General features: G+C 35.6%; 1 protein-coding gene and 1 long non-coding RNA gene across 3 annotated transcripts in view; both read right to left on the reverse strand.

The window, feature by feature from the left end:
- LOC138700628 (uncharacterized) overlaps positions 1-27,581 on the reverse strand; it is a 901,578-nt gene that overhangs the window by 109,115 nt on the left and 764,882 nt on the right. The gene's annotated exons all lie outside the window — the stretch shown is intronic.
- On the reverse strand, positions 7,728-9,255 carry LOC138700531 (fork head domain-containing protein FD4-like). The gene has a single exon (XM_069827128.1). It carries the CDS (start codon positions 8,997-8,999, stop codon positions 8,208-8,210), a length of 792 nt encoding a protein of 263 aa, XP_069683229.1. The 5' UTR covers positions 9,000-9,255; the 3' UTR covers positions 7,728-8,207.

Here is a 27,581-nt window from a genome sequence, read left to right on the forward strand (position 1 = left end):
CTGATGGGGGGAGATAAAAAAAAGTTAATTTTTTCTGTAACCATGTTAATAATGTTAAAAGAAGTGCTTATACAAATTTTGGCCACTCGACCGCAATTACGAGGCCGTCCAGAAAGTGATTTTCCTTGGGGACGTTTGCAGAAAAAAAATTACAATTGCATGGAAAGATGTATTGAAACAGATACAGCAATTGTTGCGTTTTTTGTCAGCACATCCCCCACTAGAACCGAGACATTTGTCATACCCTGGGATCAATTTTTGTATCCTTATGTTGTAGAAGTCGGCTCGTAATTGCGGTCGAGTGGCCAAAATTTGTATAAGCACTGCTTTTGACATTCTTAACATGGTGAAAGAAAGAAATTAACTTTTTTATCTGCCCCCATCAGAATGTTTGCTTGTTAGTTAATTTCGCTCTCGTTTTCTGTTCGAGAGTGTACATTTTCCTTACATAATAGACTAAGAATTATTTAGGGATAAGAGAAAAGAGATTTTGTATTCTAGGAAAATAATTATAACTTTCCAATATTTTAAAATAGTAGTCTAATTACAGTGTGTACGATTATGAAAACAGTAAGAAAAAAAGAAACAGTGTATGAATACTGGGTCAAGTCCAATTTCATTGTAGCATCTCAATCTTTTAAAACGTCTCAAAATGCATGTTTCATTTGAAAACAAAGTAGGATAATAATTTATTGAGTTCAAAATAGGCCTATAATTAGACATATGCTGTATAAGAAAATGTAAGATGGAGACATTTTTTCCACTTCAAAATATGAAAACATATTACTGTTTATTTTCAGTTTGGAATTCTGAAACGGCATTTGTAGAGTAGCAAAGAACTGAATCAGCCTTAAAAAAACTTCACCTGCATTAGGCCTAAGCTATTCAATTTTCTTAAAAGCAGCAACAAAAGTCCTTGACAACCAGTCAATCAACGTCAGCAGGTCTAAGTACCACATCATATTAATATACAAAATACTACTTGAAAATTTTAGCTTGCTAATGGAATTTAAAATTATATAAAAACATACAATCGTGAGGGTAAGACACACACTAATTAACTAGGCTAACCGCACGCCATATCAGTCATTTTCCTTTTGTAGAATAACCGTAATAATAATTAATAAGATAACAATATAAATTTGTATAGGCTATTATTATTATTATTATTATTATTATTATTATTATTAGTATTGTTATTAATTTTACAAACCATGCAGTATTTTTCGTACCAAACGAACAATGTTATAAGTTTAGTTATCAAATTATATTATTATCCATTGCCACATGTCCATTTACCTTATCATTTTTTAACGTTTTAATATGCTATAAGCTTACTTTAGTCGTGGTCTATCCTACAGTCCTTTTCCATGTCTAAATTCAATTAATTTTCTGGAGTGTCGTCATCACTTGCCGAATTCATTTCTATCTTCTTTATTTAAATTTTTGCGTAACATTAACATGAATGTTTATAATCGATATTCAATTAATTTTATGTTATTTTTCTAATTCTCTATTAGAAACAATATTTAACTCTATTTTCTAATTCTCTATTGTGACCAATATTTAATTAACTTCCATGTTACTTTTCTAATTCTTTATTCTTGACCAATGAAGTCTCCTAGCCTTATCCTACATCCAAACATTCTTCTTAAAAGTTTTCTTTTGTATACTGTTGATTTTATCTTTTTTTTTTTTTTTATTTGGCATGTAGGTGTAACGTCTATATTCGACATAGGCTGCACTAATAGAAAGAAATAAAAAAAAAGAAACGGTTATATTGAACTGAAATTTGACTTCAGTTACCAAGGAAATGTTTAAATCATATCCGATAAACAACAGTAAACGGATCCATTCCTATATACAAGGGAAGAAACTTACATAGGTCTATAGGCCAGCACATAACCTACTTGGAAGAGTTCATTTTAATCCGAGGAAGGGGGATTGCAATACATTTAACAAAGAAATTATATTCAGTTTTGCTTTGACATGGACGACAAACAGAGACGTGTACACTACATGCGTAACTATAAAAAGTTAATTCACGCTTGACATTACTCGCATACAGATGGATATAATAATAATAATAATAATAATAATAATAATAATAATAATAATAATAATATTTACGGGATATTCACAAGTGTTTATACATATAGCCTACGGTAACACCAGTTAATTGTTATTGTCTGTAGCTCAAAAACATTTATCCGTCCTCTTAATAGTACATTCTGTTATAATGTATTATTATTATTATTATTATTATTATTATTATTATTATTATTATTATTATTATTGGTGCAAGGACTATTATTCATAGATTAGTTCATTGTGTTTATTTATCCCAATATGTATATAGACGCTACACTAATCATAGAGATTTCCTAAAATCCTAGTCACTTTTTTAAGTTCAGTCTATTATCGCTAACTTATGTGCAGGTAAAATAAAGTGAAATAAATAATTTAAAATTATGCATTTTTTTTTAAATAATTTTGGTTCTTAGGATGTAGAATAGGACATGATTTCTCAAACTTAGTACCACAATGCAATGACTAAATTCATGATTCAATATGTTTATTAATAGTGAGCTAATCGGTGCATATTTTCAATATTAACCTATAAATAATAGGTTAGCAGAATAAGATGTGTGCATTACTAATAAAATACTTATAGTAAATAAGTTGTTAATCACTTAAATTAATGTAGCCTAATTAATGTTTTTATATAGTCTATTAAAAATATTGCTGAAATTGGATTATAACTTTTACTATAAATACAAATCAGCAGTTTTAATTCTTATGAAACGGTGTGATTCAGAAATTTTAATGTAGAAAAAACTGCACCTTTTCATGTCTTTTATGGGAACACGTAGGCTAGGTATTTATTGCTATGACATAAAATGCAGATTATAATTGAAGGGCTCCCTGCAAAAAAAGGGGTTGGCTCCACTTTTTGATCAAATTAATGTTTCATACTTGAAAAATATGCCCGAACTTTTAATGCAAGAACGGTGTGATTCAGAGCATTTGGTAGTAATACAGTGGAATTGGAGCTGAGCTTCCAATCCTTTCGTTAACAAAAAGAAGGCAGTTCCTGGAGCTGTAGGTCTATGCAGAGATAGTCGAAGGTAATGTCATTAATTTCAGGGGGTTATTGTTTGTGATATATAAATTTGCTCGTTTGTTGCTTCCATTTCGTTTGTTTTGGGAAAGCAATTGATTTAATTCCCAATATGCTAAGTCAATTTAAGAGAGCAGTGTATTATTGAAAGAATTTTAGTTTTGTCCTTTAACTGTGCAAAAATGTTATCCGAACAAATGTAACTTTTCGTTCTACAAAGGAATTTTACAATGTTATACCTATTTGCTGGGATCAATATTAATGTCTGCATATTTAAAGGATAGACTAAAACTGAAATCCTTTCAATAATTTATTATCATAATACACTGCTCTCTTAAATTGACTAAGCATATTGAGAATTAAATCAATGGCTTTTTCTCAAAACACGCTATGAAATGTTTCACATGGAACAATTTTCATACCGAAAAGGAAGCAAAAACGAGAAAAATTGTATTAAACTTTTCAGTTTGAAATATCTCAAATATCTTGAAATTAATGACATTAGGCCCTACTTACGGTTCAACTTGTGTATATATAATCTGCTATTTCTTGTGTTGTAGTTTATGACATTCACACAGTAAATGTGTGTTCAGTGCAAAATGTGTCTAATTAAGCCTATGACTTATCCAATTGTATTGCAAAAAGGGAGTAGCTCCATTATTTGTTTATATTTTAGCCCCTTAAATTAGTGATTGTAGTAAATGAGTGAGTGGTAAAATGAAGCTCCTAGGTACCCAGGACATAATACTCTGAAAAAGGAAAGAAGCTCAGTTAAAATTTGAATTTTTTTAAATTTTTTTGTTGTTTTCCACAACTTTGTAGAAGTGGAGCTACTTCGTTTTTGCAGGGAGACCTTCAATTTCTTTGAATATTTTGAAGAGAAGAGGAGGATACAGAAATAGAGTCGCAGGGAATAAAGTAGACTATGATACTTCCAAAAAATCACAAATTATATCATAACTATTTCTAATCGTTGTGCTAGAATCATAGGGACATGAATTTGCGTTATGAAACAACAGTACGCTATTATTATTATTATTACTATTATTATTATTATTATTATTATTATTATTATTATTATTATTATTATTATATTATTACAGACATCAAAATGGGTACGTTTATAGAAAAAATAATTGAATTAAAAAAATTATCTAATTCAATTTAGAGAGTCTATTGTTTTAATTGTTGCAGTACATAAATCTGATGATGGAAAGAAAATGAATAATTACAGACCAATATTATTATTATCTAGTCTTTGTCAAGTTTTGGAAAAATGCATTAAAATAGGTTAATGAATTATAAGTTGCTTGAAAATAAGTTTGGCTTTCGAGCTAATTTGTGTCCAGATGATGCTACTTGGAGGATAGCTAAAGTGTTGGATAAGGAAAATAATGTTTTCGTGTTTTTCTTGATTTTAAAAAAGCTTCGATACATAGGCCTACTGTTAAATAAATTAGAAAACATGAATGTCAATGGAATAGTTCTAAATTTATTTATATCATATTTAAATAATAGAACCCATGTAACTAAAATTAATAATTAATTTAATAATATTCAAAATATGAAATTAGGCGTGCCACAACGAACTGTTTTAGGGCCAACTTTATTTTTAATACATATAATTTATAGGTTAAATGACTTGTTATAAGTTAATTTAGGAAAATATAGTGACATTTTGTATTCATATGCTGATGATACAGTTGGAATTTTTGGTGGTTCAGCTTGGACTAATGTATACGAAAATTCGAATAATGGTACAATGTTATTAAAAATAGCTAGATAACAATTTTATTTCAATAAATATTTTCAAGATTACTTCAATCCCATTTTCCTTAAACTCAAGTAGTTTACAACAATTAAGATTTTGTGATAAATGTAATGATTCACAATGCTGGTTGTTAAATTAATAACTTAATTTCAAATGTCCTAAACTAAAGGAATCTACTGAAGTGAAACACTTAGGAATTATTATTGATCCGCATTTAAGGTGGGACGAACATATTTCTTCTTTATGTAACAGACTTCGTAAAACAATTTATAAGTTTGTAATTCTTCGCTCTTACAACCCCACAAATATTACGCTATTTGTTTAGGCTATTTAGGTTTGGTTCAATCTGTCATCCAGTATGGTATAATTCTATGAGCAGAAGCAACAAAATTTACACTTTCTTCGCTGATATTGCTTAAAAATCGCATAATTAAAATTTGTTTAAACAAGTCAATTGATTTTCCAACAAATCTGATTTATTCTGATTTTAATGTAAGTTATTTCAAATTGGACAATATATAGTGTAAATGTACATTACTGAACTATTATCATAAAAACAGTCAGAAATATAAACAACATGTTTATTCTACCATGTCCTTCAGATGAATCTACATGTTACCTACACAATCACTGGACTAAAATTTAGTCAAGGTTATACAGCTCTATGTTGATAATAAATTCTAACCTAGGTAATTTGATTTTAATAAATTTAAGAAAAAAAAATTAAGCAAATTGTTTAGTATTCATTTTTTTCTTTTTCTTAATTTCAGTGTAGTCCTACATGGGCCCTATTCATTCGAACTTAACTTATATTCTATTCTTGAATTGATTCTCTACTTTAGTAATTATTCATGTGTTGTAATAATTGTATTGGTTTTGTAATTTTATTGAATATTTGTTATGTTCCATTAATACAAAATAGCCTAGTTATTTATAGGAACTGCCCCGAACATGAGCCTGCTAAAACGGGTGTGCGCTACGTCTATAATATGCATTTATTTTATATTGCATATTCCTTAATCACCGTGTCTTGGAATAATATATTACGTTTATTGTAACCACATAAACGCATCTGTTGTGCCATCAGAATTACGTCTGAACACGATCATTATCTTTAGCCTTTGTCGAATTAGAACAGAGATTAACAGTTTTTGAACTTAACTTTTGTTTGCTTTACATGTATTTATTACTACAGTTCTCAAGAAAAAATGCCCGCATCATCCAACTCACGTTATTATAATATTTAACATTTTTGTTAAATGCAGCATGTAGGGCCTATATAAAAACGAAGACTTCTTGCAGTGCAGTTAATGTTTTAATGTTGCTGCAGACAAAACAAGTAATTAAGCCGTAAGTCATTCTATGCTATTGAAGTAACCGGGTACACCTAAAAACTCGCCATATGTGTACTCCTGCATATGATGCATTCCCGTCTGCGGTCTCATACGTCGTGTATCGCGTGGAGTAATTGAAGGAAAGCCATAACAGTCACGAAAGGAACTCCGTTTACAAATGGTTGATTATTAAATAGTCTATTTAATTTCAAAATAAAGTATGTAAAACAGCTTGCTTTGTTGTAATGGAATTCGTACATTGACCACAGATGCAAATTAAACGCCCCGCATTTACCGCTCCTTCGCAATGTGTGTTATGCAGCTAAGCTAATGCAGCGGGCTGTGGACTTGTTTACAACACATTAGAGCTTAAAATATACTACAGAGATCAATAACTGGGCGAAGTACTGTAACGAACATTTAAATATGAAACTGCAATGAAGTATGTCAAGTTGTGTTTTTGTGTTGGTGTGTGTGATGCATTCGAGGGAAAGTCTTTATAATAAAATTCTGTGTAGCAATCACATTATAGAAGAAGTTAGCAAGAAGACACAGAAAATAATGTGACGAAGTAACTCTCAAATGTTAGGGATTCTATTGACGATAGTGTGTTGTATTACCTATGAGGTTCATGTAATAAAAACATCAGCATAAGTAGTTAGCTAATGCATATTAATACTTCAATAACTAATGCATAAGTAAAAAAGCAATAATATAATTTCTACTTCAATAAGCTAATATCACATTGTTCCTAATTTCACTTGATGATTTTCATTTTTGAAAACAATTTAATAGAGTGTACGGTCAAACTCATTTTAAATATACCAATAAACAAATAAATATCTAGTACCATTTTTGCTTATAAAATAATATATACTTTATAGTTTAGGCCTACATCATAAATTTTCAGACCCGTATTGCAGTAGATCACAGTGATTGTCAAAACTATATCCAAGATCAGGTAATTATTAGGTAATTCTATTTATTTAGTTCTATATAGCAAAACTAGAATCAGGTAAAACAGTTTATGTGTCAGATACTGGTAATACACTGGTCATTTTCAATGCTTTGTTTTAGTATTTCAGTTAAACATTCAATTGAAATGAGATGGAAATAATTCTGTAAACTTCAGTATATGGATATTGTTGAAAGTCTTATAAAGTAGCCTAAGTTATAGTTTAATAGAAATATTTCTACTTAGTAAATGATTCTAAGATAATGTAGGGTCTACATAAATAATTTTATTGTAAAGTAAATTCAAAATAATTTTATTTCTGTTTCAAGCGCATCTTGAAATTAAAAATAATTATAACTTATTGTACAATTCATTATTTCTACCAGAACGCAGTAAGCTTCGTAGAAAAGGAAGTTATTGGCCTAAATACTTCCCACCACAACTGTTTGGAGCTTGAAATATCGGTTTGGTGAGGCTAGTAGGAAATAGTTGAGGATACTGAAAATTAACTGTAATGAATTCTAGGGGGAAATGATACTCCATGCATGATCTTAGGTAAATGAATATAATTTTCGACAACAATAAATTCATGGATAATTTTATACAATTTATTAAGTGACTATTTACTGCCATACATAGACATTTCGGTACAGACTATATACACAATCAAGAAAACAAATGTCATCAGCATAGAGTTCATGCAATTTAGTCAGTAGTGGGTCCGAAATTCTGCAACAACGCTTCGATCTCCTCTTCTAATTAGGCCTATTTACACAACTACCGGGTGCGGGTCGACCAGCATGTCTCTAATACTTTACATACGAATAATTTAGCGGCTCAAACCCTCCTGCTTGTACTAAGTGTCATTATAAAAGTAGTTGCGGACTGCACTCACACAAGTCACCTGCTCGCGCCGGGCGTCGAAGTCCAAGTCCGCAAGTCGCACGGCATCCCGCTAGCGGTGACCCCGGCATCGGTCACTTCAGACGATTTCTCTGTGACCCACGCAGAGGTCACCGTCACGGGTCAGACGGACCTCAGGGTGGGGCTGAACCTGAAAACGTTGGACGCCGGGGCGGTGGGGTGCTCCAGGGGGTGCTGCGGGTAGAAGCCGGGGTGCGGGTGCACCAGTCCCATCACCAGCGACGGGTGCACGTACGACGGAGGGTGCACCAGACTGCCGTAGCACGGCGCGGGGGCGGCCACGGCCACGGGGTTGTAGAGGAAGGCGACGGGCGGCGTGGCGGCGGGGGCCTCCGCCTCGACGGCGGGCTTGTCGGGCGAGATGAGGCTCTCGATGGTGAAGGAGCGCTTCGGCCGCTGGACCTGCGAGGTGGTGCCGGCGACCGGGGCGCTCTGCTGCGCGAGGTGCGGGCCCACCGCCGTGTCGGGCACTGCCGGCTGCGGCGGCGGCGCGAACATGAAGCGGTTGATGTTGGCCAGCGCCGCGAGCTCGTTCTCCAGACGATCCTTGTCCGTCTTCATGAGCTTGAAGCGCTTCCGCCGCCGCAGCAGGCTGCCGTTCTCGAACATGTCCAGGGCGGCGGGGTGCAGCGCCCAGTAGGCGCCCTTGCCGGGGCGGTCGGGGCGCCGCGGGATCTTGATGAAGCAGTCGTTGAAGGAGAGGTTGTGGCGCAGAGAGTTCTGCCAGCGCTGCGTGTTGCGCCGGTAGTACGGGAAGCGCTCCGTGATGAAGCGGTAGATGTCCGACAGCGGAAGCATCTTCTCCGGCGAGCTCCAGATGGCCATCGCGGTCAGCGAGATGTACGAGTAGGGCGGCTTCTGGTCCCCGTACGACTCGCGGCTCGGCCGGGGCATGGCCGCGCCAACCGTTCGACACACGCAGCAGCTCAAGAGAACATCACCCGCACGCTCACTGGGGTTGTTGACAGTCTACCAGAGCGCTCGTAAACAATCAGTCAGCATCTCGCGTCACTCATTCCACTGCACGGGCCGATCACACATCACCGTTCTGTCCAGCAGGGGATGCACGCACACTTCCACCACCACCTCCGCGCTGCAGAAGCTGGTCGCAGCTCTTCCACTCTCGTCTACCCATGGACTGAGGAGCCAGTCCAACGAAGGGCAGCCCACCGCCGGACCCCGGGGGCCCGGCTACGAAGGCCGCTGCCATTGGAGCGTTCGTTGGGGTGTCTAGACCGAGCCCTCCAATGAGGAGGCGGGGGAGGATCACGCAGTCCCGCTACCGACTCGCGATGCTCGCTATTGGCTGCTTCGTTGTTGTCCACGCCTTTCCTCCACAAGTTTTATTTGCATGTGTACATGTTGAACTTTCAGTGAAGTAATAAATCCATCCGGTGTTGAAAAACGTTGACGTACCTACCAACAATCTAATAATGGCGAAATGCACGTGCTGGAGTCAGGTCGTCCTATCTCTCGTGTTGCGCCGACCTGCAGATCGCATCTCGCAAGTGATGACATTCCGATCTCTCCCTTGAATTACAAACTCAAGCACGAGTCGGGCGGACGTCGAAGTATTGTGTTCGGGTCTGTAGGGTAAGATTTATTGAAGCAGTCCTACGACCTAAGATCGTAAAATTTAAAAAATGATTTAGTCATATTCTTAGTCTAAGTCCATGAATAAATGTACGTCCAGTTGTCTACAACTCTGTGTTGGACCAAAAGTAAAGCATTCAGTATTTCTACGATTAGTTGAAAATAAATAATTGTATTTTTCTTGTTATTATTTTTTCTGAAGTTGCTTCATTGCTGTTAAACAAAACCGCAGAGCAGCGTTTTACATCGAGTCATTCAAGACCGAATTATTTTGTAATTAAGTTAGTTGTACCAATCTCCCTTATTTACAAAACTAAAATGAAAACATTCTTGCAAACTAGAGCACTCTATTAACATATGATATATAACAAATTAAAGCTAGACTAACTTATTTCTACACACTGAACATAAATTAGACTACATATTTCTATTAGGCCACATACCTATAGGCTATATTTTGCTTCTTCGGCTGTTATTGATTTTTAAAGCCATAGGCTAATGTCTTGTTTTACTCATTAGTTTTGCAACAATCGAAGTTTCAGTAAATAGACACAAGCCTTTTACAACTGGTAGGCCTACCAATTCTGGAGAAAGGCGTTTGAGTGCGCAACCCTCTTCTTTGTGTTTCACACAGTTTAAATTATAATCTGTAGATTGTTAGATAGGTGTACTAGTCAAGGTAACATAATTAGGCCTATATTAATATAAGTAATATTGTCTACTAATATTATAACGATTTCGCGACGTAACTGCGTGGTCTAAGGTTTCAAGCCTTAGACTATCGTTACGCATTGAGCGTTAATTCGAGTCTTCATGGGGAAAACATTTTCTCTTGAAATCTCGGTCATTGCATGGGGACGGTGCCCATTCAGCATCTTCATAAAAATGGAGTAGCAAAATCCGGTTAGACAAGCCAGTTAGCATAATGGGGGGGGGGGGAATCATCATCCTAACCACACGTTGTACACCGTTGAGGAGTAACGGTTAGCGCGTCTGACCGTGGAAGAAGCGGGCCGGGGTTCAAATCCTGGTTGGGGTTTTTGAACTCCGAAAAGACAAAGTATATGATTATGTCTCGTGACCAGAATATTGTACGAAATGGAAATATAAAAATTGGAGATTTATACTTCGAAGAGGTGGAAAACTTCAAATAACTTGGAGCAACAGTAACAAATAGGCTATTTGTTTCAATTTCTTGATTTTGTAGTTCTTGTTTGTTTTAACATAAGAATGGTTGCTAAGCGCTCACTTCTATCGAATTGTTTCATTTAAACGTATTTAAATCATATTTTCGAAGATTTCTCCTTGCATTTCAACACAACGGGTTATAAGGATAGCCTATGAAACGCGCAAGTAGCATTTTGCAGCTTAACACGATTGTTCCTTATTGTACTCGCGGCATGCAGCAGGCGTGCAGGCACCTCTTCGCGTTATTTGTACCTTAAGGGGTTAGGTACAGATTACAGCAGTAGGCTATAATTTTTGGAAATATTCAACATTTTTTCCTCCATTACTGTAGGCTATCTTGTACAATAATGAAAATTGGTAGCGTAAAAACTGTCCTGCTATATGACAAAATACTTTCACGATTAAAATATATATATTTTTGTTTTCAAAATTCAAAATGTTGGCAGTTCACTGTGAAGTGATGAAGCGTTTCCCTCATAACTCATAAACTTGTTAACTTTCTCATGTTCTCTCTCTTTTACTTTACAAAATGTTGGCAGTTCACTGTGAAGTAATGAAGCGTTTCCCTCATAAGTTAACTCATAAACTTGTTAACTTTCTCATGTTCTCTCTCTTTTACTTTATTGCTGAAACTCATATTTACAATATCATTCTCTTTCAACTACATTCCTTAATAAGTAATATATATTTTTTCTTTTGTGTTAGAAGAAAATACGGTACTGATATTTGACCAATTTTAAACGAATTTATTTTTTATCAATCTATCAAAGGTATGGAACTGATCTTGCATCATATTGTAGTTATGACATGCATAAATACACACAAAAAATTTCATCACAGAATGTTGGATAGTTTTTGAGTTAGGCCTATGTGGGAAACGCTTCAACACTGCAGAGTGAACTGAATTTTGAAAAAAAAAAAAAAAAAAAGTAAATAATTTTTTTATGGTAATTTTTTTCATATAGCAGAAGAGCAATGTTTTACACATATTAATTTTCATTATTGTACAAGATACAGTAATGGAGGAAAAAAATGTTGAATATTTCCAAACTTTTACTGCTGTAAGCTGTACCTAACCCCATAGGCCTAACTTGGTATGTCTACACTTCACCTATCCCAGATACAATAATCTAAGGGTGTTAGATCTGGGAATCTGAGAAGCCAGGTGATAGGGTCCCGCTGTGAAAATTGCTGGTCCAAGTGAGCATTTACGCGCAGGAGAAGAGGCAACCCATCATGATGGAAGTAGCCTAACTTACATTCGGCCTACTTTCAAGAAGCTATTGACTATAACTTGTTTCGAAAATCTGATAGGCCTATTGTTCAAATCGAGCTTTCCCTCGAAAATTATTCAAATCAACTTTACAGGGAGTTATACCTGAAAGCTCGATTTGCATAATATACGTCACTGTTCGTTAATAGAAAACCACAATTTGAGTCACACAGAGTTAGTGTGCACTCAATGTTGGTTGCTTCACGGTTGTCAGTCCACTTTGAGGTCTGTGGATATAGAGGGAAAAATTGGATCGATGTCTGGTAGAGTTCCTGGGTAGCTCAGTTGGTAGGGAGTTGGTACGTTTAACCAAAGGTCCCGGTTTCGATACCAGCTCCGAAACAATTTTTCCCTAAAAAATTATTGATCTGATTTTGTTGTTTAGCCAACTGTTTAAACAGGCCTAAACGTCACAAGTGATACCAAGAAGGCACCAATTATGAGGCAACTAGGCTAGGAGATAATGGGATAGGGTGGCCAGTTCCTTTCCCCGTCCATTGCATAAATCGCCGACTAGCTACCTATTAATCTGATGTTACTCTGTAACTATTAGACATCGATCATAAGTAGGCCTACCTTGAGCTGAAAGGCTATTTGACAGGAACGTTCTAGAAATCTGTAGGCCTACAATTAGCCGGGGGGGGCAACTTTATGAATTACCCCGTAGTCTGTAGTCTATAAGTAAGGATCTCTTTCCACCACAGGTAGGGCAGCAACTATTTCAAGATAAGCTTAGGCCTAGTAGTAGATGTCCGAGCTCTAATATAATCGTATAGGCCTAACCTGTTCTCTGAAATAGCCTTGTAATTTCAGCATTATGGGTCCTTTATCACTAGAAAATTACGCGCAAGCTAAGTCCTATAACCTATCAGTTTAAAAGCTTTAAGGCCAAGAGTGTGATAAACAAATCTTTTTGTGCACCTAATCTTTCAAATTCCATACTTTCAAACAATAGGCCTAATGTCTTTTGAAAAGTTATGAAAACGCACATCTAAGTTATTTGTTTCATTAAACCCAATTTTCTTGACGTAAGAATTGCCTTAGGCCTAAGTTTATGCTGTCATAGCGTTTCCTGTCAATAATCTCGAAATAGATTCCCAGCTGAAATATTTAGATTTAGGCCTACCTACTTTCCACACGGAATGCGTACGAATTCATTTTCTTAGCTTTCCTGTGATGTCGTAAGCAGTGTCACTGTGTCAAGCTGACTAACTAACGAAGGAGTTATTCCGATAGCCTATAGGCCTACTCTACTCTGCTGTTCTGGTTTCAGTACCATATCCATAAAAAAATGTCGGAAACGTATGGATGCAGACGAACATCACTTTGAATAATTTCTAACTTAGGCTCTAGGCCTAATTTATGTAGTTTAGGTTAGTAGGCCAACTCATTATGAAATAAAAAAATATGTAACTTATGCATGGTGTTATTATCAGAGTTACCGGTACATTAGTAAAAATACGCGGGAGTTACGGATCGATAATGATTAATGGCGCAATCTATACCATACATGCAAGCATGCCTGATGCGCGTGTTCGGTCGAGCCGAGCCGAACGCTCTGCACTTTGCGAACATTTTCTTCGAAAAGAAATGTATCTTTTAGAAAATAATTGTTTCATAAAAATATGAGTTAACCTATGTCATTTATATTAAAATGTGTGATTTTACAAGATAGCTATAGACCCTAATACGAGTATTAGTCTTGTATAACGTACTTCTCTTTACGTTTCTTATAGAAAAAGTAGGGCCTTGGCCCTATGTTTTACAAGAATTCCTTCAGGAAAAGAAAGTTCGAGAACATGCATAGAAGAAAACTGTCCATATTTTATAGAAGTTTCTTAGAAAATGAATATTTAGAACAAAATTTAATTTCTTATAACTTATTTTAAAAGAAAATCTTTGCTTTTAAAAGAAACTGTTTTTACCAAAAAAAAAAAAAAAAAAAAAAAAAAAAGTAACTTTCTTGAAAGAAAGAATACATCTTCTTAGAACAAGAATATTTTGTTAGAAGAATATATTTTTAGAACAAAGTATAATAGCCTGTAGGCTTACTTAGGCTATATAAAAAAGTGGGTGGTAGCCTAAGTTTTACAAGAGTACCTATTATTTTTTTTTAATGTTCTTTCTTACATAACTTCAACTACACTCTAGCACGTGTGTGTTTTCTTTTGTAGTTAAAGGGGAAGCGCTACAGAGTTTTGGTCAATTTTGATCATTTTGTTCAATATTTAAATAGTGTCAAAAATCTACGGTTTCTTGAGGAATACTAGTCTATAGGCCTAGTGAAGATTTCATCGCGTTTCAGTTTGTCCCATGGAAATGGTTACTATATTCAGAAGCATATTATATTAAACTTTCATTTGATATATTTACGACTCTTTATCACCTGCTATGGTTATCTAGCGTCTGAATGAGATGCAGGTGATAATGCCAGCAAAATGAATCCAGGGTTCAGCGCCGAAGATACCCAGCATTTGCCCTTAATTGGTTAAGGGAAAATCCCGGAATAAAACCTCAACCAGGTAACTTTTTCCAACCAGGATTTGAACCCGAGCCTACTCATTTCACGGTCAGACATGCTATATTAAACTTTAAAGTGATTTTACCGCAAATCAGAGTTTTAAATTTAAATAAGGTACTTCGTTGTTTACCCAACTGTACGAAGACAGGTCTGAATCCCACAAGTGACACCAACAAGGCATCACTCATGAGGCAACTAGGCCAGGAGATAATGGGGTAGGATGGCCAGTTCCTTTCCCCCTTCATTGCATACATCGCCGACTAGCTACATATTACACTAATCAGACTTTAGATGTATACAAATACTGTAATGTTCTTCCTCTGACACATATCGTCAAGTGAGATGTAATGCCTGATAATAGATGTACTATCATCCAGCACCTCAATCAGAGGGTAGGCTATAGGGTACGTTATATCCACATATTCACAAGTCTATAGGCCTACATGAAATGCTGAATTCATGTAGACTTACTAATTTTTATGATTAAGAAAGCTGCGTTTATCATCTTAGGCAGTGAACTTTAAAAGAAAAATGTTCAAAGTGTGTGTATTTTTTTTTTTGGGGGGGGGGGAAATTCATTACTTATCTTTATACGAAAATTGATTTGCTGTAAATAATAAAAAAAAATCTGGGTATATTTTTCAACGTAGAAGTTTTAGAAAAATTGTGCACGTCATGTATTTTAGCAATATCTAACTGATGTAAAATTTTCAAGAAGGTACAATGAAAATTGTAGACATTACAAAAAGTCAGTAGTGCGTAGCTTTACAAGCACAACAATTCCCCAATACATGTACTGAAATGCATGAAGTCTACAGCTGAATTTTTGGTTTTGAAGGTCTTATTTTTTTTTAATTTGTAACATAGGCCTGCTATATAGATTAATAAACTAAGTTTTAGTTCTATAATAGTAGTATGTAGCATGTTTTCATGAGATAGGAAAAGATAAAAGAATAACTTATAATAAAAGCTATGAATGGAGCAGTGAATTTTGGTGTGAGACAAAAGTAGATTGTGGACACTTTTGGTTGTAACTTCTGCCAGACATCCATAAAGGTTTAGATACTTACACTATCTAAACAAAGTGTGTAGAAATAGGCCTAGTAATTTTACTACAAAATCCGTCACTTAGTATGCACAATAGTTCACTCACAGTTAGTATACTCGTAGAATACTGGAATTCTGCTTCTTAACCAGAGAAAAGTTTTACTTATTTATAATTGTTTGTAGGCTTACGTTGTCATGTATTTCCAGTAGCCAGCGCAGAGAGTAGGAAAAACTTCTCAACTGTACGTAAGCCTACGTTAGCCTACTTCTTTATCTCTCTCGAGAGTTCGTAAGCGCAGGAGTATACAATTGAAAACACCGCAGCCTGAAGCTTATTGTACAGACCTCTTTATTGTGGGGTGATTGTTGAAGTCCTTAGGACCGCATTCCTGCGAATCTGTGATTCACTGCTTCGTGTCATTTTATCGATTCGGCTAAGGCATCCAGGCAACCTCCTCCGATCAATGGCATCTGTTCACAAATCGCATAGGGTAAGGTTGCCTATATCGCACCACTTTAGCATTTATAATTTTTATTGAACAGTATAGTTTTTATTTTCTGCATTCCTTTACAGAGATACATTCCCAGAACATTTATCAAATCCTTGAATTTGATTTAATATTTTAAAATTAGAATGAGATTTTTGAAACAGCTGTCAGTGGTGTCATTTAGGCAACTAATTTCCTAAATAGCACCTGTAGTTTCTTAAATCGCACCACTTTATCTGCAGGGAACAGGATGAAGGAAAGCTTTTAATATTGAACATATTGAACAGTATTTAATGTGAATAATGTAATAAATACAAATTACAAGTTTATTGAAATCAATGAAAGAGAATAATGCTTCTTCAAATTAAATTTAAAAAGTAGAGCATAAATTACCTAACATTTAAACTGTCTGAGTGAGTTTTTTATTGTTACACATTTGCTATGTGCTTCACCAGGTACTCGTAGTTCAGACTGATATAGCTGTCTGAAATGGTTTGAAGATAGATACATCTAAAGGCTGGGCCTATTAGTATTGTGACGAGGAAGTTGAAACAGGAGCACACCATTTTCCCGAGACAATCTAGCTTCTAAATTTTTGGAATGGATCGTATAGGTGGACATACAGAAGCAGCACTTTTTTCTATGGCAGGTTTGAGTGGCAAATAAAATATTTCACTATTCGACAAATAGTTCACTGTTGATGTAACCTGACTCAGAGCAAACAATTAACGTTCCTGGAGGAGCACCAGATGATAATGTAGGACTTCTTTTGTACGGCTAGAATTGCTACAGTTGCTCATATCGCACCGGTGCGAATTAGGCACCTACAAAATAGTGCGAATTGAGAAACTACGTCATAAGTTATTATTTCCTTCATTCTAGCCTACAATCACCACACGTTCGAAAATCGTACTAAATTTAATGTTCTTTAATATTTCTTCAAACCAGTAACATCTTAAGATTATGGAGTCCTTTGCATACAAATCCGTTATTTAGTTACAAAATGTTAGCTAAATATACATCCACCTGAGCGATTATATTAGATACACTACCACCACGCTGCAGACACAAAGAAGTGGCAGAAATCAAGTGACATGGTGGAAGTTCATATGGTAGATTGTAACAATACCACTAGATGCCACACTACTACAGTAACTTGTTTTAAACTAACAGTGGTGCCATTTAGGAAGCGGTGCGATTTATGCTACTCTACCCTACTACGTTCTGCTACATCCTACAGTGACCTAAAGATCGCAACACCGTCGATATTGTGATGCACTATGGTGTCATCTACTGATGGAGCTACACAGACTGGTGGCTTCCTGGTCTGCCGTAGTCCGCTGTGAAAGCACCTACGCCTCCCAGGGTTCTATGCCTCTCCCCTAGACAGATGACATCTGTAGGCAAATCACGTCATCACGTCTGCTGTATCTTCTGGTAGCCCTAAAACTATTGAAGATGATATATGAAGTTGAATTTAATTAAGACGAAATGAGTCCGATGTCCAACGCCGAAAGTTAATTACACAATAATTGTTTCAAGTGGTTGAGGAGAAAAACCTCGGAAAAATCCCAATCAGGTAACTTGTCCTAACCAAGATTTGAACCTTGGCCCGCTCATTTCACGGTTAGGCATGCTAACCGTTAGTCTATTCCACAGAGGTGGATCTTCCTGCACCTTAATTTGAAGGTAACGTGTGAATTCCAGCTATAAAAACACTTTTCTCCTCACATCAAGGATTATTAAGTATTCAATAACTGTGTAGGCTACAAATATTCAAAAGTAGGCATGCCTTTATATTAAAAGAGCCCGTGCTTAGCGCGAGTGCCAGTCAGGCAGGGGTCTGAATGCGGTTCCATCCGAAGTCATTCAAGCTGTAATGAGTCAGTTGGAGATTTCATGGCCACGCCGCGCGGTCCGTGCGTTGCTTTGTTCTCTAACAACAATATGACACTATAATTATACAGCTCTGCGGGTACGTAGGTGTGTTGTGTGCCTAACTTCGGGCTGTGAAAACATAAACACATCAGCAACATTCACAGCTTATTAATCACACAGACTGTGTTCAACGTGTCTGGAAACCGTGATGCCATTACTTTGCCAATTCTGCATGGTGATATTCAACTTGTAAATATGAACACATTTAATTCCGTGGTCGCATGGAATTATGTACAATTTATAAAACGAACACTTACTTTAACGCCCCAGTTTGTTTATGTTAGTAATATTACGATTAGGACTGTCATCATTATTATTTCATCAACCTCAGTGGGAGTATTAGCCTACAATCAATTCCAGTCGTCGACGTGTTCCGTGTTCGCGTGTTCACTCATTCTCGCGTACAGAAGTGAAAACCAATTTTTATCATTCATGGGAGAGGCCGTGCGCAGTAGGAAGGCAAGAAAATAGTGTCTGTTATCTTAACATGTTTATAATGTTTGTTTTCCAGGCATTGTGTAGACCGTAATAATGTATGTGCGTGATTACTCGGGAAAGGAAGTTCATGCATTTGCATATTTGTTCTCTATCGTTGTGTGAATATGCTGAAAGATTACCTACATGAATCACAAATTTCTGAATACAATGATATTACTTTTATTGTGCATAAAAGTGCATATTTTGCCTTTATTTATAAAACCATCATATTTTAACATTTATGCAGGGAAACTGCATATTATGTAGCCTATGTTTATTTGTTTTTCCCTCATTTTTAAAAGTGTGTAACCTCGTAAACACGACTAATTTATGTTTATGAATTTTGAACGTAACGATGACGCCCTCATAGGGAGCCTCTCAAGTTAGCAATTGGTATTCCTTTACTGCAGTCTTTAGCAGATTTCGATAGAAAAATATCCAGTTTAACATCAGTTCCAGGAAATGTAGGAGATAAAGTGAACGAGAAAACAGCAAATATTTTTTTCCAAAAACCCTGGCTATTATCAATTTAAAGAAATTCAAGATATTCTCGAAGGAAAAACACCCCAAAAACCAACAAAATTTTCTATAGAACTGCTCACAGCTTTTGTGCAAGCCCCTCTTACTTCTTGTGACGTAGAACAAAGCTATGCTGAGAGACAACAGGCGAAGAATGACAACAGAAAACATAGGCCTACGTCACTGCTTAGTTGTGAACTGTAACAGCATAAATGGAGCATTCAGCAATGAGGCACTTCAAAATCCACAGACTAAACGTAAGTTATCATTCTGTTAAAATAATCTCAGACTGATAATGCATATTTTATAGCGTATTTGTCTATTTTTACGGCATAAATGCATACATATTCTTCATATTTTTAGGGCATGAACTTCCTTTCCCTGGTGATTACATAGGCTGAGTGAGTGAGTGAGTGAGTGAGTGAGTGAGTGAGTGAGTGAGTGAGTGAGTGAGTGAGTGAGTGAGTGAGTGAGTGAGTATTAGTACACTAAATAGTATGCCTATAAACTGTGCCTACTAATTATTACAAAGAAAACATCGTAGCCTATAGCTAAAGTAGCCTAAATATTTTAAAATGCACAATACAAATAGGTCTAGCCCTAAGCTGATATTTACAAGAAGGGTAGGTTGGCCTTCATGAAATGACAAGTTTATGGTATCATATAATTATGAACATGATGTCTCAGGAACATAGCCTAACCTCTTTCTCACGGTAGGATTACTGATATCGTATTTGAATTTTCCATTTCCAAGACATATTATAGGAACCCAACTCCCGGAAAAATTAACTTACATTTGCACACAATACTACGAAACCAACATAAATTCTACAGTAGAATTATTATTATTGATATGCGTGCACTTCCTAGAGCCGTTTTGTTAAGAGATAAATGTTATATAATAATCTTATTGAATTTGATATTCGCAAGAAATTAGTTCGATTAATTAAAATGCGTCTCAGTGAAACATACAGCAGAGTCCGTTGCCTATAGGCCAGTTTCTGTCTAACGCTTTTCCAATTCACTGCGGGGTAAAGCAAGGAGTAGCACTATCACCTTTACTTTTTAACTTTACTCTAGAACAGTGATGTCAACTGATGCCCATAGGAGCAAGCGCGCACTTTAGAGCTCAGGAGAGCCTGAGCACTTTACAGCGGAAAGGAAAGAGACAGACGAAAGAGGTAGTATATGCCGGTTGGTCGAGCTATATACAGGGATGGCCAGCACTGATTCAATGGATAAAGGGAAGAGAACTTATTAAAACTGTATCCATGTTAATTTTTAGATTTGTCTGAGAAGTATAAGTGCATTATAAGAATGTAAGTTTTAATTTTAATGTTCATCTTTCACGAGTTTGCTTTTTTTTTTATTCGAAAGGAATATTTTCTCAACTTTTTTACAGAAAAGTGAAATTTTCACATATGCTTGTTTAGTAGCCTTACAGGTACTAAAACAATGTTTTTAGTAAATCTAATATATCGTAAATACGTATTACTGAAGGTAGTGTGTTAAAATGTTTGAAAATATTCGCATGAAAAATATTTGCAAGGAAATGAATTAACAAAGCAAATAGGCTACTGTTACATGACAAACAAAAAATATGTGCCTATGTGTTGGTAAAACGTCAGCTCTATAGCTTCAGCAGATTTTGAGATAATTTAATATTCTGGAAACAGAAAGTTGTACACCAATATCACCTAAAAGCATAATGCGATAAGAGTTTTATTATGTAATATTGTTTTGATTACTTTTATAAGACTTAAGATACCATCAATATCAATTTCAAGTTATGTCATATTCAGTGTCTTTTTTTGGGATAACACTTTCTTTATGAATGATGTATTTAATTCACTTAGTACAGTATAGTTGTAGTTATTATGGAATTTGTGTCAATATTCCTTCTTTACACTTTATTATGTTATTAACGTTTAAAACACACCTGCAATATTATGCTAAGAAATAGGTGTTAGTACTTTTGTTTTACAGACAATATAGAAAATAACAAACAGAAAGAAGCCATATAAAAATAACGACATAAAATTTCACGTTCCGTTTGAAGTTTGTGCACCACTGTTTTCTTAATCCAACAGGCTGCTTATTCCTCCTAGCATACCTAGCGCTTAATGCCCGCGCAATAGCGTGTAGGAGGGCCTTAGACTAAAAATGTTTAGTTTAAATGTAGTTCTGTTTATAAGTATGCATAAGGGTGTAATTATTTGACTTATTTGAAATGTTGTATCAGTGAAGCGAGGTGAGTCAGTGAAGTTATGGTTTTACAGTGCAGTGAATAGTTCCGATCAGTGATAATTTATAGCGTCAATGAAATGTGTTCTATAGTGTCAGTGAAATGTGTGCTAAAGTGTCAGTGAAATGCGTCATAGTGCCACTACAGTGAGTGAGATGAGAGTAAAGTGAAAGACTATTGAAACTTATGTAGGGCCTATACATAATTATGTAGGTTGTAATGTAAAATTAGATATTTTATTTATGTTTTATTATTATTGTGTTAAATTATATTGTGTATTCTTATTGTATTGTGTATAAAATTGTATTGTGTATTGTAAATTTATTGTGTATTGCTTATCATTTTATTGTGTATTGTTTATATTGTGTATACCACTGCCACCGGGTGCTTGCCCACTTGCAGTGTAAATAAATACATACATACAACATAAAGATGAGATGTAGTAAATAAATAAACGAGAAAGACGTCAAGGTCAGAAAAATGCGCTTGCTTTGACATCACTGCTCTAGAATATACAACTAGGGAAGTCCAGGAAAACCAGGAGGGTTTGGAATTGAACGGGTTACATCAGCTGCTTATCTATGCGGATGACGTGAATATGTTAGGAGAAAATTCATAAACGATTAGAGAAAACATGAGAATATTACATCAAGCAAGTAAGGAGATAGATTTGGAAGTAAACCCCGAAAAAACAAAGTATGTGATTATGCCTCGTGACAAGAACATAGTACGAAATAGAAATATAATTATAATTACAAAACAAACAAAGAGAAATACAAATAAAATAATACAAGCAATATAAAAAGAAGATACAGTAGTATTAACAAAATTTGAGACCGAATGAGCAGCGCTCGTGCTCGGTCGCAGTTCAGATATAATATTAAAATAAAAAATAATAATAATAATAATAATATAAATAAATAAGTAAAATAAAATAGGAACTAAAATATAATTACAGCGGCAATGGAATTATATAATATAATATTAACACTAGAGAAGAATAATATCGCACGTGAAAAGTAGGACTAATATATATTTCAAATATACAAATATAATACAGGTTGATTAATTCATACACATAGGCTATAAATTTATTTAATCAAATTGAAGATATTAACACGTTTCTAATTTTCTTGTTATATGTTAGTGGGTTACATGTTAGAAGTTCTGGGTGTAATTTAGTTAAAGCATTGTACAACCGAGGGCCAAAATTTATGCTATGCTTTAGACCAGCAGATGTGAGACATTTAGGTTCTACTAATGTTGAATTAATATTTCGTCTTGTGTCATAATTGTGTGTCTGTAATACAAACTTATTAGATTTTTATGATAAAATTTTAACAGCGTATACTTATAAATTTGTTCAATATTAAATACATTAAATTCAGAATAAATTAATTTAGGTGGATAATCGAAACGTTTCTTCAAACAAATTTTAATTATTCGTTTTTGTAGTAAATTTAACGGACTAAGATTAATTTTTGTACTTCCACCCCAAACAATTATACTATATTGAATGATAGACTGAATAATGGCCAAATAAACATTTCGTAGAACTCTAATAAGTAAGTAGCATCGAAAATTAACGAATTTATAAATTGTTTTACGAAGCCTCTTACAAAGATAAGTAATGTGATGAGGCCATTTTAAATTCTGATCAATAATGATACCCAGATATTTGACATACGTGGCTTCTTTCAAAGGTGGACATTTACAACTTTTGGGATCTAAACAATTTTCACTGTGTACTTTTGTCATCCAGTCTGCTCTCGAAAAAGCTGAAAGTTAGAATTTATAAAACAGTTATATTACCGGTCGTTCTGCATGGTTGTGAAACTTAGACTCTCACTTTGAGAGAGGAACAGAGGGTAAGGGTGTTTCAGATGGAGAAATTTACACAACGCAGAACTACCGCATTGTATTCTTCACCTAACACAATTAGGAAGATGAAATCTAGACGTTTAAGTTGGGTAGACTAGGGTATGTAGCACATCTGGGTGAATCTCGGAATGCATATAGAGTGATACTTTGAAAACCTGAGGGAAAAAGACCTTTGAGGTTGCCGACCTGGATGGCTCAAGCGGTAGAGAGACGGCATATCTCTATCGCTTGGTCCAAAAGGTTGTGGGTTCGTGTCCCGCCATGGGCATGGGTGTTGTGTACGTACTAGTTTAAGAAAGCGGAATAACAGAAAACAGAAAAAGAGAAACGAAAAGGGGGAAAGAAGAAAAAAATTAAATGGAAAAAAGGAGGTCGAGACGTAAATGGGAGGATAATATTAAAATAGATTTGAGGGAGGTGGGATATGATGCTAGGGATTGGATTAATCTTGCTCAGGATAGAATCCGATGGCGGACTTATGTGAGGGCGGCAATGAACCTCCGGCTTCCTTAAAAGCCATTTGTAATGTAAGTAAAGGCTGGTCCACAATAAACCGGAAACGGAAACGACAACAAGAACGAGAACGGAAAAATTGTTAAAATAAATGTATTTAAATGTTAGCATTCACAATGGTTAACTGTGAATGCTCACATTTAAATACATTTTAACATTATTTCCGTTCTCGTTCTCGTTTCCGTTCCCGATTTCTTGTGAACCAACCTTAAGTAAGTATCAAGACTTATAAAATCTAAGCCTAAGAATCAAATCGCAGACACATTCCTTTATAGTTTTATTAGTTGTTCATAGATGCCGGAATGAATAATATGTCAATAGCTTCAACATTTGCATCAAATGGCACTTAGATCCTTATTTATTTCAAGTGTTCATTTATAGGTTGATTCCCATTTATTGTTACTTGTCCATCTACAACATGAAAATGCTATCAACGTAGTCTTGCAACCGAAAGCAACTTCAGTGGGAAACAAGTTCTACAACATGAAAATGCTACCGACCAACATAGTCTTGCAAACCAAAACTACCTCATTGAAAGATTAAGTATATAACATGCAAATGAAGGGTTCAGAACCATAGTGGGCCAAGCGCCATTTATTAAAAACGAGAAAGCAAGGGTTAAAGTTAAGTGAATACCATAGTTTAATGAAGATTGACATATCATTTAGTTTGAATGTGTATACTTTATATTACTTGCTATTTGTTTCCATTGAATTATAGTAATCATTTCATTTTAACCCTTGTTTTCTACGGTTTTAGTAAATGGCACTTGGCCCACTATGGTTCTGAACTCTTCAAATGTTACCGGTATAGGTTTAGGCAACGTTCGGGACTCCTGATCTGAGACTGCGCTCAGGCGTGCGTGGGTTCGAAATCCGTTCGAGTCGGTTCCCTGGTTGGATTTTTTCCCAGTTTTATTCAATCATAAGGCGAATCCTTCGACGTATCTTAATGTTACAAATTCCACCGAAACCAGGTAATCACATAGTTGATACAGCGTCATTAAATGAATGATAAAGAAACAATGATAATTCAACTGGATTTGGGAAATGAGATTCCTTGCATTCATGTAATAACAAAGCTAGGTTACGTATGACAAACAGCAGGCCTAATTCGTGTTCCCTGTGACCGTCACAACGTCGCTTTCCCCGGCGCAAGTACCTGTCCCTGAGACACCTGTTGCCATCTGTCGGAGAACTGAATAATGGAAAAGCTTTTGTCACTGCATTGCTCTCACCTGCACTTACTTGGCTCATAGAGAGCTCTCATAGAGTACTCTGGCGAGACGAAAGCGAAAGAGGCGTACGGGTGTTCGAAATGGCAATGGGAGATACCCGAAGCATAGGCTTATGTTTTGCAAGCACAAAAAAGAGTTTCAAATTAAATTAATACTTAAATTAAAACACCGAAAATAACAATCAAAATACATAAACAGAAATATCAGTGTTTAAAAGAGGTTAAAAAATTATAGTTCGACTTGTGGTAGGCCTACCATGTTATTAAAATCCTATAGCCTTCTAGACAGCGATGTACGCAAAGAAAGGGAAAGAAACTGGCCACCCTAACCATTATATCCTCATGAGTGATGCTTTATTGGTGTCAGTTGATTCAACAACAGTAATATGCATATATAGGCCTTATGATAGCTTTATGATGTAATATAAGTTATAATATTTTTCAAACTGTGTGGCATGGTTCCCTGGGACATTGCGGCCTCCAGTCAGAGGAGCTGTCATTTTGTTTCTTTTCAAGATTACTATCATGCATCACAATAACGAATTGCTCACTTGTGAACTTTAACCAAAAAACTTCATGATCCACTTTATTTTTCACCCAAATATCAAGGTCCTACTGACTGCCATGAAGGGTCCGTCAGAGGAACGAGACATTATAAATTGTTATTTATTGATTCAAGAATTTATCTTTTGCAAATAACAAACGTGAAATCATAAAGTACACAGTCTGCCAATTATTCTTGAAAAGGACGTCCTTTAAATGACTACCACTGAGATGGAAATGTGTTTCGTCAGACATCCACAAAGTGTAAATAAAGTCTTCATCTTCATCCATGCAATTTGAAATCACCTTACTAAACGTGAAACACTAAATAACAAATGTATAAATGCTACAAAATGCTAAATTTTTATTTCAAATATCTAAAAATCACGACTTCTAATAATACCATACAAGCTAGTCGTCGGCCTGGTTGGCGCAGTTGATACATATAGCTTCTATGCCCGAGGTTGAGGGTTCGATCCCGGGTCTGGTCGATGACATTTAAGTGTGCGACGCTGATATAACCTCGGCACTTGTAAGCATCGTTAAACAAAACATAGCATTTAATTTTACAGGCTAATCATCATAGAATGGTAGAGCGATGCACAACGTGTTTTGCAATTAAAACCTTTTACAAGAACGACAGTTCTGAGGTTACTAGGCGTAATGGCGCCATGATGTCGTTCCATCTGCTCTTGTGACTTACATTTTCATTCATACAAAATTTAGATGGTACATCAATTAAAATATCTTGATATTCTCAACCGAAGGATGCGAAAAAGCACTTAGGCTTATAAACATGAAGTTAGCGGCAAAAAGTAAACAGGTAACTTCCGACTTTTTAATGTAGTATAAGTTTGTATTTTATTCCAATATAAGTTATTCATGTTAAATATGTAAGTTCTTATATTATCTGGCTGTCGTTTCGAAACTATCGCTATTATGAAACAATCTATAGGCCTATCGGTAATTAATATTTGTCTATAGTTCATAATTTTGAATTAAATAAAATTAATTAAAACCATAGAATTGCTTAAAGTATTTAGTGAACTTAAACAGGAGAAAAACGTGAACTTATGTCATTTAAGTGATTTATCCTACTAGCTGATGGATGCACTCGTATTCGAGCTGGAAATGGAAAAACCTCCTCACACTTAGGCCCACTGTAAGGGCCCACCATCCTACTTCCAGAATTTAATTTCGACATGGGCGAGAAATTGTCGTTAAATTTTGCCTGGAACTAACTCATTCAGAGACAGAATCCTTTTATTTCACTTCCGAAGAAACTCGTTTACTTTATCGTGTGGTTTTGAACACAGTAGTCTCTGAGTGTCATGGCAAATATAGGAACCACTAGACCACAGAAAATGATCTTACTTACTAATATCAACTGTTTAATGCCGTTGGCCATGTTAACTATGTTATTGGGCCATGTCCCTTGACCGTAATAATTTGTGTTTCTGAAACATAAACAGTTTCTCATTTTTATTGAAAAAGTTAAGGGCCTATGTAGGCCTACTTAGCAAACTGTACCAACTGTAAAAATTTAGCACTTTATCGTTTAGCCTATACTCTGCATTGCATCAGGACTTACTGATTGACCAAAGCGCAAGTTTTAACACTGCGAGAAAGTTATTTTCATTGGTTCGAAACCCGCCTAAAGTATGGCTATTTATCGTTTTCAATGTGATCTTTTGCGACGTAACGAAAACATATCCAAAGCGTTTGCCGTGTTTCCGTCGAGTGTCTTATTTGTTGAAGAGGAGGGGCCCGAAGGAGTAGCGCTGCAGACCTAGTGAGTTTATTGTGCCTTCACTTCGAGTTTCGTAGGTATGATGTTGAAATCCTAACGGTAACGATCTTATAGATAAAGACACTCATCTATGTGGTATCATCTGTCAATTCAACTTGCACGTTTTTATGGTTCCGATGGTGTCCCACTACAGTGTCCTCCACTCCCGCAAAGCGTAGGCTACGCTTCCTTAAAGTGATGCCATCTGTAACCCAATCACAATGC

The sequence above is a fragment of the Periplaneta americana genome, chromosome 1, assembly GCF_040183065.1.
Source record: "Periplaneta americana isolate PAMFEO1 chromosome 1, P.americana_PAMFEO1_priV1, whole genome shotgun sequence".
In the NCBI taxonomy this organism is placed as follows: Eukaryota; Metazoa; Arthropoda; class Insecta; order Blattodea; family Blattidae; genus Periplaneta; species Periplaneta americana.